Raw genomic sequence first — 11,726 nt, 5'->3', positions numbered from 1 at the left:
CCCCTGCCCGCTACCCTAGCCCACCCCCCATTGCTGCCCCACCCGCCCCAGCTCCTGGTGCTTTAAAAAAAAGCCCCCACTCACTGGGTGCTGCTGGGTGGTGGGGGCTATCCCTGCTGCCCCCACTGGCCCATGCTGCATGGGGGGGCTCTGCCATGAGAACTCCAACCCCCCCATGCTCCCCCAACCCCCCATGGCTGCCTCAGCTTCCTTTTAAGAAGAAAAACCCTGAAAAAAAACCCAGGACTCGTCAGCTCTTGTGGTGGCCTTGGGGCTTCAGGGGGGCTCATAAAAGAGCCTCCCATTTGGCACAAGGCAACAGGGGGCAGCAGGGATTGCCCCCCCCTGCAGGGCAGGAACTTGTGAACCTGGGGTTTTGGGGTTTTTCCTCCTTAAAGGGCCAGAGCTGGGGCGGGTGGGGCAGCCATGGGGGGTTGAGAAAGTGGGCAGAGGTTGGGGGGCTCATGCAGAGCCCCCCATGCAGCATGAGGCAGTGGGGGGTAATGGGGATCACCCATTCAATGAGAATTTTTTTTGTTTGATTTGAAACATTTCCCTCCAGTGCTATCAACTCAAATGCTGGAGTGTTGGAATAATGAAAAGGAACCTGGACTCGAGGCTGATTTTAAGGTTTATTGTTCAAGCTGAGAAAACATTGATGAACAAATAGGATCAACAGGGAAAACTATATTGAAAAGTTTGGGGGGTTTTTTGTTAGCTGTTAGTAAAACAGTGAATAGGTTTCAAATATCATTGTTATCCTGTGTCTGTTTAAGCAACTACCTCTGGTATCCATACTAAGGAAAACCCCTGTGGTTGAGAGGGACAAGGTAGAATTACATCTGAATAAATGTGCCTGGCAGAGTTTTATTATGAAATGGGTGGTCTTGCCTTAATTCACAGTATTCAGCATGGTCTTGTGTCTTCACATCTACAAACTAACAGACCTGCCTCAGGGAACATTTCAATTCTACCACCTTCTAAATAAGCCCAACTCTTCTTTCTCTCCCCAGGAAGAAAACAGGCCAGTTGGTGGATTTTCTCTCCGTGGCTCCCTTGTCTCAGCCCTGGAGGACAATGGCGTCCCAACGGGTATGCATGAACTTGTATTTACAAACTTGCACTAAAATTGTAGAATCTGTTTTCACTCACACGTTCCATTACTTGGTGCAAACAGACCAGCCCGGGACTCAAATGCCAAGCAGGGGAAGCAGCAGAGCACTGAAGGTGACACATCTGTCTCCTGCCAGTGGACTCATGTCTAAGAACATTTTAGGGCTACTTTTTGTATAAACCACAAGTTTCCATTTGCTTATTTTGGGCTTTTCAGTCAGTTCTGAAAGACTAATGGTAATAGAGTAGGGCGCTGGTTGAGATTCCAGATGTAGCAGTAAAGGGGGGAATTCTTTGTTGCTGGGTAATGCTGATACCACTATCTAGACGCATTTCTTGTCCCCTGTGCTTTTTTTTTTTTTTTTTTCAGTTTGCTTCAGCTGCTTCCTCTCCTACACCTTCCAAGGTCCAAATCTAGTGGACTTAAAATATAACAGTGAAAAAAGTCACTTATGGAGAATCAATCTGTTTAACATAACAACATTGTCTGGGACCCCAGCTGTGCGATTCAACACTTCTTCTGTCAAAACCATTTATCATATGAAAGTAAACTAGCACACAATGTATGTAGAACAGAGCTAAATGTGGATCTTGAATGGGAAGCATTCTTCCTAGTGTGAAATACTCAAGAAGGGTGATTCCTCTTCCTTCCTAACTAAAAAACTACCCAATAAGAGAGATCCTAAAAATGAAAGCTGTGATGGGCTGTGGAGGAAGGAACTATAATCCCATGAAAATGGGACTTGAAGATGAGCAGAAGCTCAAATCTAATCTGTCGTGGAGTTTTCACCATATCTGACCTCAATGAAAATATTTAGCATGCAGTTAGCATGTAACATTAACTAGTTAGTCCTACCTTTGCCAGGTTGGTCTGTTTTGTTTTTTTTTTACTATCCCCATTTTACAGGCAGAGGGTGTGTCTACACGAGATTGTTAGGTTGCTGTAGTGATGAGCTAGGGTGACGTAGCATGAGCAGGCACCGTGATGCTGCTGTTGCTGCGCAGTAGCAATGAGCTGCTGTGCAGTAGCTTGTTGCTACTGTGCAGTAGGGTTGAAAACAACCCAGGCCTCACTGGGACTGCAGTACTCGCTGGTACTGCACAGTCATTTAATACTTTCTAAAGCAAGTACTCAATGACTGCAATACCAACTGCTCAGTCAGGGAACATGTAGATGTGCCCAGTGAGACTGAGGCACAGAGGGATTAAATGACTGATCCAAAGTCTCACAGCAAAATTTCACAGAAAGATCTAGCTTTTAGTTAGTACACTTATTTTCCTCCCTGAACAAAAATTCACACCTGCTGCAAACTGGTTCTCCATGTATTCTCCACTCACATTGCTTGCTTTCTGTGCAGGAGTGAAAGGGAATGTGCAAGGCAACCTCTTCAAAATAATCACCAAGAATGACATTCATTACTACTTCAAAGCCAGTTCCAAAGCAGAGCGAGCACAATGGATCGAGGCCATCAAGCGGCTGACATGAACCAAGTGGACTCTCCACATAGTATGGAGAACAGGTGAATGAGTTGCATTCAACAGTAAATTTGCTGCTGTCTTCACCTGGGAGCATTATTCAGTCTTGAATGGCTTCTTATTATTTATTATTTGTATGACTATAACATCTTGGAGACCCAGGCTTGAAGCAGGTACTGGGTACTATACAGACCAAACAAGATTGTCCCTGCCTGACAGAGCTTACAATCTAAGTTAAGGGCAAGAAATGACACCACCTGTCATTTCCACCATATGAACAGGTATGAGTATATAAAGAGACAATATTATGAGATGAAAGAATGAATCCTTTCATCTAAATATTCACCCTGTATCTGGCAGATCTATATAGTGCTCCACCTCGAAGCAGAAAAGCCTTATTGGTTTTCCTTTGCTATGAAACTTGTAAATTGCAGTAGTTGGTGCTTACTGTGTTGAATGACAAAAGCAAGGCCTGTGGGTTGGCCAGAGCCAACACAAGCTCTGGGCTCCAAGGCCACCTCCCTTAAGATAACATTAAGTAGTCTTATTCTGGGTGCACTTTGATCAACATACTGGAATAAACTAAAGGTTCAGTTATCGATCTGTACCAGTATTCAGTTTCTTACTAGGCTGGAAAAGATCCAACGTTCCTTTAATCCAGGGATGGGCACAATATGGCCTGTGGGCTAGATCTGGCCCACCAAGGGATTCTATCCAGCCCATGGTGGGTCCCTCAGCCCCACCCAACTTGGGCATGGTGGCCAGCCTAAGCCATTGTGGATGCAGCTGGTCCCACCACCCCCAGGCACACAGTGGGGCAGGGGCAAGGGTGGCACAGCACCCAGACATGGCTTCCTGGCAATCCCCATGGTGGTGGCTCACTTTGCCCAGCTTCCGCTGCCAGTATCTCTGCTGCCACTGGATGCAGCCCCACTGCCTGGGCACCTCAGGCCCATCCCCCCCATACCTACTGATGGCATCACTGGACAGAACAGGCAGGCAGACAGGAAGGGTCTCCATGGAGACCTGCCCGGGATCCCCACAAACAGGGCATGCTTGACCAGGCGGATGGGATGGGATGGGGCAGCAAGTGTGTGGGCAGTGGCATCCAGGATGGGCAGGCAGGGCCAGAATCATGAAGTGGTGGCAGCACAGGGCTGGGGCCCGAGGCAGAGCTGTGACCCACTCCCTGATTGTGGCTCTGCCCCAGGCCCCAGCCCCTTGCTGTCACCCCTCTGTGATCCTGACTTCGCTTGCCGTCCTGCTCCTGGATGCTGGTCCCCATCCCCCTAGTACCCCATCCCATCTGCCCAGCTGAGTGTACCGTGCCCATGGGAGTCCCAAGCTGGTCTTCATGGAGACTCTGTCCACTCACTCTGTCCATCGCCCCTGGCAGTGGGTATGTGGTACACAGCCCCCTCCACACTGCGACGGGCTGGTCAGCACCCCGCCAGGTCACAACAGCTTACCAAGCTCCTTAAGTGGCCCTCCAGCCCAAATAATTGCCCACCCCTGCTCTAATCCAATATACAGACTCCAGATATGATAGAAAATCCCATAGTGTCACATGACCATATTGATTGTCATACCCAGTTGGAACAATAGTCCATTTCCTTTGCTATCAATATCCTTAACAGTAGCCAGTTTTTTGTATTTCAGAAGAAAGAGGGGAGAACTTCAGAACAAATTTGTGATAAGGCAGGGCTTTTCCTCCTGGTTTTTACTCTAAATCAGTTTCTGTGCAGCACCATTAAGATTGATAACTCTAATAATATTGTACTAGTTAATGTTGTTTCCACTTAGAACCATTAAACTTTATTTTTCTATTAAACTTGACTCTTGTTTCATTAAATCTAGGAAAAGCTTAGTTTTCTTGAGACAGCCTTTTCCTTTTATATGATCTTTCCAAAGGTCAGATTGGGTTGTGTGGGGAAAATAACAGTACTTCACTTAAGCTACATGTTCAAACTGAAACCTCACCCATAGTTTCTCAACATTGTTGTTATGGAATAATCTCCTATGCACAATTCACAGGACCCTTCACGTGAAGAAAAGAAGGGAGACTGGCATATTGATGTATTGGGAAAATTTTCAAATGAAAATAAGAGGGATCTTTTGGACTACTCCCTCAGAGCATGCTAGTACCCCTTTTTCATACTGATAATATGCCATTGCTTACAGAGTGAGAATGCATGATTTATGTGAATGATTTAAAAAATACCCAGATAATCCATATACTCACTTAGAATATCCCTCTTAGTTTCTGAGCACCAGTAGACATATCTTCTACAGAGCATCCAAAAAGATCTATGACCTTCTGTTTTATATCTCTCCTCCAACATCAGACAGGAAGTTGATGGCAATACGAGAAACAGATCCTATGATTCTTAAATCCCATTCCAGTACTTTATGCAACAGATCATGCTTCCCTGAATAGCACTCTTTGTCTACCCACTTAACATATGTACTGAGGAAAATATCCTCCCTTCATACGGAGGATTTCACCTCCTTCCTATATTATAAGCGCTTCTTATTGGACAAATTAACTTTATATAGATCCAATTTAAGACAGCAATGCACAGCAGGGGATAGGGAGAGCTAGATGTTTTTGGTTTTTAATGTTAATCAGCATGCCTAGAGGAACTGGGAAAAGATGATGGGGGAAGCAGCATCAGGGGGAGAACCCAGGGCATAAGCCATTGTCAGCAGCAACTTGATATGCTGAAGTATGCCTGCATATGTGATCAGGCTAGTGGAGTTACTCCAGATTTGCACCATGATAACTGAGATCAGCATCTATCCCATTGTCAGCAAAAGGGAGATTCACAAGAAAAAGAAGTCAGAGGCATGCCAATTGAAAGTCTCTGGGAGGGATTATAGTTCTTTCATAGTTCACAAAGCACAAAATCCATTGTGATTATAATGCATATATACATAATCATTATAGCTACATTTTTAGAAGCTTTGCAAAACATACAGATGCAAATAGTCATCACAACATTAAAGTGGTACAAATATTAATACAAAATACAAAATAGCTAAAGGGATTTGCAAGTAAGTAGGCATTTTCAGCTGCATATAAGAACAGAGAACATACAGAACAGAACAAAACAGGTAATAGGTTTAGCTACAGCCAACACTGCAGAGGGCCAGTTCAGCCAAGGCTTCTAAATTTGCAGTTACAGAGGATTTGGATTCACAGGAGCAGCCCCAGAAGAAAAAGAAATGCTTGTGGAGCACTTACTACTTCATGGTGTGAAGCACTAGGGGTTTAGCACTGACAGTGAAGTGTGGTGATGGCTTGAGCTCCCTTGAGTATTAGGCTTGCTCTCTCTCTAACATGAATCTAGTTCATGTATTTCAGATTCCCTCACTTATGTTGCATAAAATCACCATCCTCTATACCTTAAGCCCAACCACAATCACACTCTCCAGTTCTAGATACATGGTTAATGCCCACCTCTACCCTCAGGGTACTGAACCACTCCAGTTGATAACAGTTTAGAGCTGATGAGGGTAGGGAAGGCTGCGTACTGAATCATAAGCCTTTCAGTTTGAGAGGTCAAGTGAATGGCTTTGCATTGGGGCCTCAAATTTGTTTGAACCAGCCCTGCCACTGCAGCTCTACAGTTTCTATGAGAAAAAGCAGAAGTTCTTAATTTGTGAACAAAACTAAACAAAACCAAATCAAAGTCCACTTTTTAGATCTCAAGAAATACTCAGACGAGAAGGGAGATCACTTTCGTATCCAACCAGAAGTGCGTCTGTCTTAATCTACTGATAAGATTGGGGTCTGTCTTTCAAGCCACCTTGGTAAGTATGACATCCCCTGAGATATGTAAAGATGTCATCATGCTCAGGGTCTGAATGCGGTGAGTGAAATCACAGAATTGCCGCCCATCAATCAAGACCCGCATCTGCTGGTGCTCACACAAGAGTTCCATCTGCAAAGAAACAATGGCAAAGTGGACGTTAGAAGTCAGCGTCACAGATTTAGCAGCCTAGAATACAGAGTCACAAATGTAAGTGTTGTAAGGAAGTGCTGTGCAAAGTCTGTCTAGAACGGGTGGGCAAAATGCGGCCCGGGGGCCAGATGTGGCCTGCCAGGACATTCTGTCTGGCCCACGGGTCCCCTAAAAAATGAATATCTATCTGCCCTGGGCTGCCTATCATGCGGCCCTCAATGGCTTGCCAAAAATCAGTAAGCAGCCCTCTGCCCAAAATAATTGCCCACCCCTGGTCTAGAACCTGAGTTTCCCTCCTGCAAAGAACGCATTTTACTTCTGCTGAAAAGCCTTCATGTGGTCTTTTGTTTTACAAGTTCTCAGCAAACTGGAGAATTGAGTTGCACACAAAGGTATTTGTTTTTAGTCAACAGGTGTTGGGAGAAGCTTGCATTGCTGCTGTTCCCCTTCCTGTACACTCAAATGGCAGATAAAGGAAAACTGGTATAACTAGAACCATCAATCTGGTAACCTTTGATAATGATAAAATGTGCTGTGATATACTCAGTTAATCCCTCTATCTAGTTTCTCCTCACCACACCTAAAAAGATTACCTTAAATGTGTCCCCTGCTGTGAATGGGAAGTAGGGAATATTCTTCTCCTCTCTTCCCCATTTCCCAGCAGTCCGTGCATTCCGAGTGATAGACTTATCACTAAAATTGACTGCAAACAACAGCCCGACATCCTTGCTTATATCCACAGGGTCGGAGAGCAGAGTCACTGCAAAGCTGAAGGAACCAAGTAAATGGTCAGGAACAGGATTTCAGGAAACAGTTGGCATGACAGATGTCTATAAGGAAATACTGTAATCCACCATTATCATTCAGTGTGGACTAGGGCCGTGGGTTAATGACCTGATGGTTGTAACATTAAAAAACAATCTCTGTGTTTGGATTTTGGAATAAGTGAAGAAGAGCCAACTAGCCATAAAGAATCCATTTCAAGTTTTGGCTTTGGAAGTGCTTAGCCAATCTTATGCAGACCTCGTGCCAGTGTGGTCACATTCAGCAAGGCTGGTTACATAGGACATGATGACACTGTAGTTATAGCCAGTTACACTGTAGTTATAGCCAATGTATTGACAATAACAATGTAGTTATAGCCAATGTATTTTAAAAGACTTTAATGTGTGATCACAGCTTATTTTTCTCCTTTGTTTTCTTTGAAAAAGGAAAAGAAGAATTGAACCTGATACTGTCCAAGAAAGAAAAAGGCTAGATATGCACACCAGATGGTGTATACCGCACAGATAAGCAGAAGGTATTTGATATATCACTTTCCCACATTTCAGGGAAATCAGGCTGTGAATTCTCGTCCTAGCTTCAGTCTTGCTGTACAAAAGGAGAGATTAGATTAGCCCATAAATTAAATCAGTACAGCTTTCCTCCCCCCGCATCCCACCCCAAAAGGGTAGACTCTCCAGGAATCTCTTGTACTTATGACCAGCTATAGAAGGCAGCTACTTCTGTACATGACACAACCAACTAAACAGCAGCTCCCTCACCTACCTCTTGGGCCTGGAACTTACGGCCCCGATGATAGTAATTTTCATGGCTGGTTTCAGCCCTCCTTTAATTTCCCCAACATATTGCTCCACCTAGTGAAAAAATCCCAACAATATTGTCAGTCCATCTATATTTACAGGATGCATGTGGTGGTGATGTCTAAGATAAGTTGCAGAGCCATGTAACAAGCTGCATTTATTATCACCCTGAGTTCTCTCACATGCCTTCTGTCCAATAATCTATTTATCCATTTAAACATTTACCATTTACACACACAGGCTTCCTAATTCAATCAGTTTAATCTTTATTATACCGAGCAGCTCCCTGATCTGTTGCAGGGGCTTGTGATGATTAACAGAGGCAATGGTTAATGCAGAGGTATAGAACAAGGATTTCCATCAGAAATGAACAGGATGAATGTTCTGTGAATTAGTGCTTATAAACTGTTTTGAAAATGTAAAATGCTAGAAACAAGCACTATGTAATTGTATCGATTCATTGTGTTTACAGGAGTTTGAATCTCCCCATGAGGTGGTGTTATAAATATGTGGGGTGTTATTGACAGTTCACTTCATTATGTGCATTATTTTCCTATTTGTGTGAAGAATTAAGGCTGATTTTAGAGGCAAAAGGGTAACTCCTCCTGGCCTTATTCTGCCAAAAGACCAAAAGCTGTGCCCAAGTGAGGTATTGCAAGATTTAGCCCAGGAGTTTGCAACCCCCAGTCTGCAGGCCAAATCAGGCCTCCCACTCTGAGTCATATGGCCTGCAAGGTTCCCCAGAGGTCTGAACTTTTGGTGGTGAGGGAGTGGTGGCACTGCTCCCCTGCTGCCACATTTCCGGACTTGCAGGATGGATAGTATGACCCTGCATGCTAGATTGGGTGCATGGGGTGGTGCGGGTCCTGATCCCAGGGAGTGGGGCCAGGAGGAGGTGGCATAGGGCTCCAGGTCCCAATTCCAGAGTACAGGGGTGGTGTAGGGCTTGGATCCATGTGTGCAAGTGAGGAGGGAGGAGCATGGGACCCAGTCCTGGCATGGCAGCCCAATCTGGCCCATGAAACATTCCCACACCCCTCATCTGGCCCACAGTGGAAAAAAGTTGGGCACCACTAGCTCAGCCCAAGAAGAAAGAAATTAAAAGAACAAAGTGGGTTGGTCAATAAATGTATGTGACAAACTCCTTTGAGTACCACAGGTCAAAGCCCATTAAACATTCCAACAGCGTGGCAGTTTGCATAGTCTTTTGTTCTAATAAAGCAATTTCCATTCAGGAGTAAGTATTTCACATTGTGTTTTGGGTTATTTTATAGAGCTAATTGGAAAATCTGACCAGTATTAGATCCGTTGCAAGATTAGACCTGAAAAAGGACTAAATCTGGAAGTCCTAAAACATCTGTTCCTTTTCAGGAGGAGTTCCAGAGCTGAGGAATGACTAAAGAAAATGGCGTCCCACATGTTTCGATGAAATGAGCATGGGGCATTGATGTGACTTACAGGAGGTTGCTCTTGGCTGACCTCAGGGGTTGTGATGGTGCATAAGGGAGAGGGCTGTTCCTTAGATATGTAGGGCCCAGAACTGTTATTGTGTATTAACATGTAACACAAAGGTATAACAGAGCAGCTCTGAGCTGACTGCTGCACTGCCAGCAGTAGTGCAGCCAGCGGCCACCAATTATTTGGCAGCGGTTATTCCTCACTGCCTCCCCGCCAACTAAGGCAGTGCGCTACCCTGATCCCCCCTTCTCAGTTACAGTACTGCCTGACTTCAGACTTATATGGTAACTGCCTCTCTAAGAATACCCAAGTAATGCCTGAGCCTGCACACTGTCCAAAAGCACTTTAAGACCTTCCCATTTGGGCATGGATTTAGGAAGCAAGGCTAAAATGGGATATTGGGGGTGGGGAGGTGTTTTACATTTTAGTTTAATATTCCACCTGCTTTTATAAATTGGCTTGTTCTTCTTTTGTTCTCGTGTTTTATAAGTTTTTTTTCTGTTACAGTAAGCTGCCCTGAGCCTCTGTTGGGAAGGGTGACATATATCAAATATATAAATAAATGCGAATATGAGAGAGAAATGGGGTCTATCTCCCTGGGCCTCATGTGGGAGTGTTCCAAGGCTTTTCCTAGAGGCTACTTTGGCTTTCAATCCCCTTGGGAGACGATTCCAGGTGTACTTTTTGGTATTTGGATTACTGTTTCCCTTTCCTGTTAAACAGATATAATTGGACTGTGCGTTTTTTGTTTGTTTGTCTAATTTTATTTTAAACCAACAAAAATAAAACTTCTACATTAAAAATGTACAGATGTAATAATATGCAGTTGTTCACTGTAGGAGGCTGAGACCTCAAGAGTATAATTCAGACTGTCTAGCAGAGGAAGAGTACCTACCTAATGTGAGATTTATTAAACTGCTGAGTAGCAATAGTAGTGGCAAAGTAGCAGAGAGTTTAATGTAGGGCACAAACCAGCACTGACCTTCATCACTGCATAAGTATGTTTTGATTCCAACAACCTTCTTGCTTTTTTATGTTATAAGCAGCACAACTAAACAATGCTTAATACTCTGAATGGGGCTGAAAAGATTAATCAGTGCTGGAAAGTCCCTACACCCTGAGAACAGTTGTTCATTTGCATGGTATCATATAGCAAATTAATTTGTGTGCACTCTGGTTTCCATGTGATTATAACATTCATCCCTCATGCCCTGAATTGTCAGAGGCCTGATCCTTCATGAGCCATTTTTTGGCTGAGCAGGGCCTGAAGGCACTCTTGGAATCTGCTCATAGATCCAGCGGGAGGTAGCAGCAATAGCTCTGGAAGGATCTTAATTTGGTCACAGGAGGGCTCAGGAACCTCTGGCAGTTTTGTCTTTTTCATGCACTTACATATGCAAAAAACATATTTCTAGCAACAACAAAATTTCCAGTAAATTATTTTACTTACTTTTGTGCACCTGTCATTTTCTGTCATGGCTTCTGTCTTTACAGTTGTTTCTTTGCACAGCACCCTAGAAACTATGTTTACTTTTCTTTTTGCATGTGTTTAAGAAAAAAAAGCTAGTGAAAGTCCCAGAAAAAGGGAGGATGTAGTAGGGGGCATTATCTCTGTCAAACACTAGATAGACCCACCCGCTCAAACAGCTGAGTCACAACAGCTTACTTCCCCTCTTCCAGTGATCGGCAAAAAGGAAATAGAGAAATTGGAAGGGACTGGAGGGCTGAAAAGTTTGGAAACAGATAGATACTAATAATCAGTTCTAGTCTTCAGCTAGAGTGCTCAACCATCACCCTGCAGTTAACCCGAGTGTGGCCATATGCTTCTGTGGTGAGCTGCACTGACTTTTAATAAAGTCATGCAAGAACATGCAAGAGCTCAGTACAGTATTAACAGTAGTCATGAGTGAAAATCATATGACTGCTTAATGGCTTCTGTATTGGTGGTCCTAATCCAGTTTCTCTTAGGACATTTTGGCAGTTCCTATGTTAATTCTTCTCTCTCCGATTTCTATTAATCTCTCTCCACTCCACAGGTGTTAACCACCCTCTAAATCTTGACGTTTTCCTATTCAAACTATGCTTTCTTCTGCAATGTTGCTGTCCTGTTGGCCAGTCCTGGGAAGGTCTC

At 44.0% G+C, this 11,726-nt stretch overlaps 2 protein-coding genes across 3 annotated transcripts in view; one reads left to right on the top strand and one right to left on the bottom strand.

The window, feature by feature from the left end:
- Positions 1 to 3,188, top strand: part of PLEK2 (pleckstrin 2) — a 13,946-nt gene extending 10,758 nt beyond the window's left edge. The window contains exons 8-9 of the mRNA XM_019519198.1: positions 1,014 to 1,092; positions 2,472 to 3,188. Coding sequence (XP_019374743.1) covers positions 1,014 to 1,092; positions 2,472 to 2,599 — 207 coding nt within the window. The 3' untranslated portion in view covers positions 2,600 to 3,188. The remainder of the gene's footprint in view (positions 1 to 1,013; positions 1,093 to 2,471) is intronic.
- An 891-nt stretch (positions 3,189 to 4,079) lies between these two features.
- LOC109298868 (galectin-related protein-like) overlaps positions 4,080 to 11,726 on the bottom strand; it is a 13,693-nt gene continuing 6,046 nt past the window's right edge. Inside the window, exons 1-4 of one of the 2 annotated variants that reach the window (XM_019519196.1) lie at positions 11,046 to 11,368; positions 8,103 to 8,191; positions 7,148 to 7,322; positions 4,080 to 6,533 (exon numbers count right to left, since the gene is read on the bottom strand). In XM_019519196.1, the coding sequence (XP_019374741.1) occupies positions 6,390 to 6,533; positions 7,148 to 7,322; positions 8,103 to 8,191; positions 11,046 to 11,072 (435 nt within the window). In that variant the 5' untranslated portion in view covers positions 11,073 to 11,368 and the 3' untranslated portion in view covers positions 4,080 to 6,389. Of the gene's footprint in view, positions 6,534 to 7,147; positions 7,323 to 8,102; positions 8,192 to 11,045; positions 11,369 to 11,726 lie in introns of those variants that run through there. The other variant, XM_019519197.1, reaches the window with a different exon arrangement.

This window comes from Gavialis gangeticus, unplaced genomic scaffold, assembly GCF_001723915.1.
Source record: "Gavialis gangeticus isolate Ggan-Ray unplaced genomic scaffold, GavGan_comp1, whole genome shotgun sequence".
Lineage (NCBI taxonomy): Eukaryota > Metazoa > Chordata > Crocodylia > Gavialidae > Gavialis > Gavialis gangeticus.
This window is presented reverse-complemented; position numbering and strand designations above follow the sequence as displayed.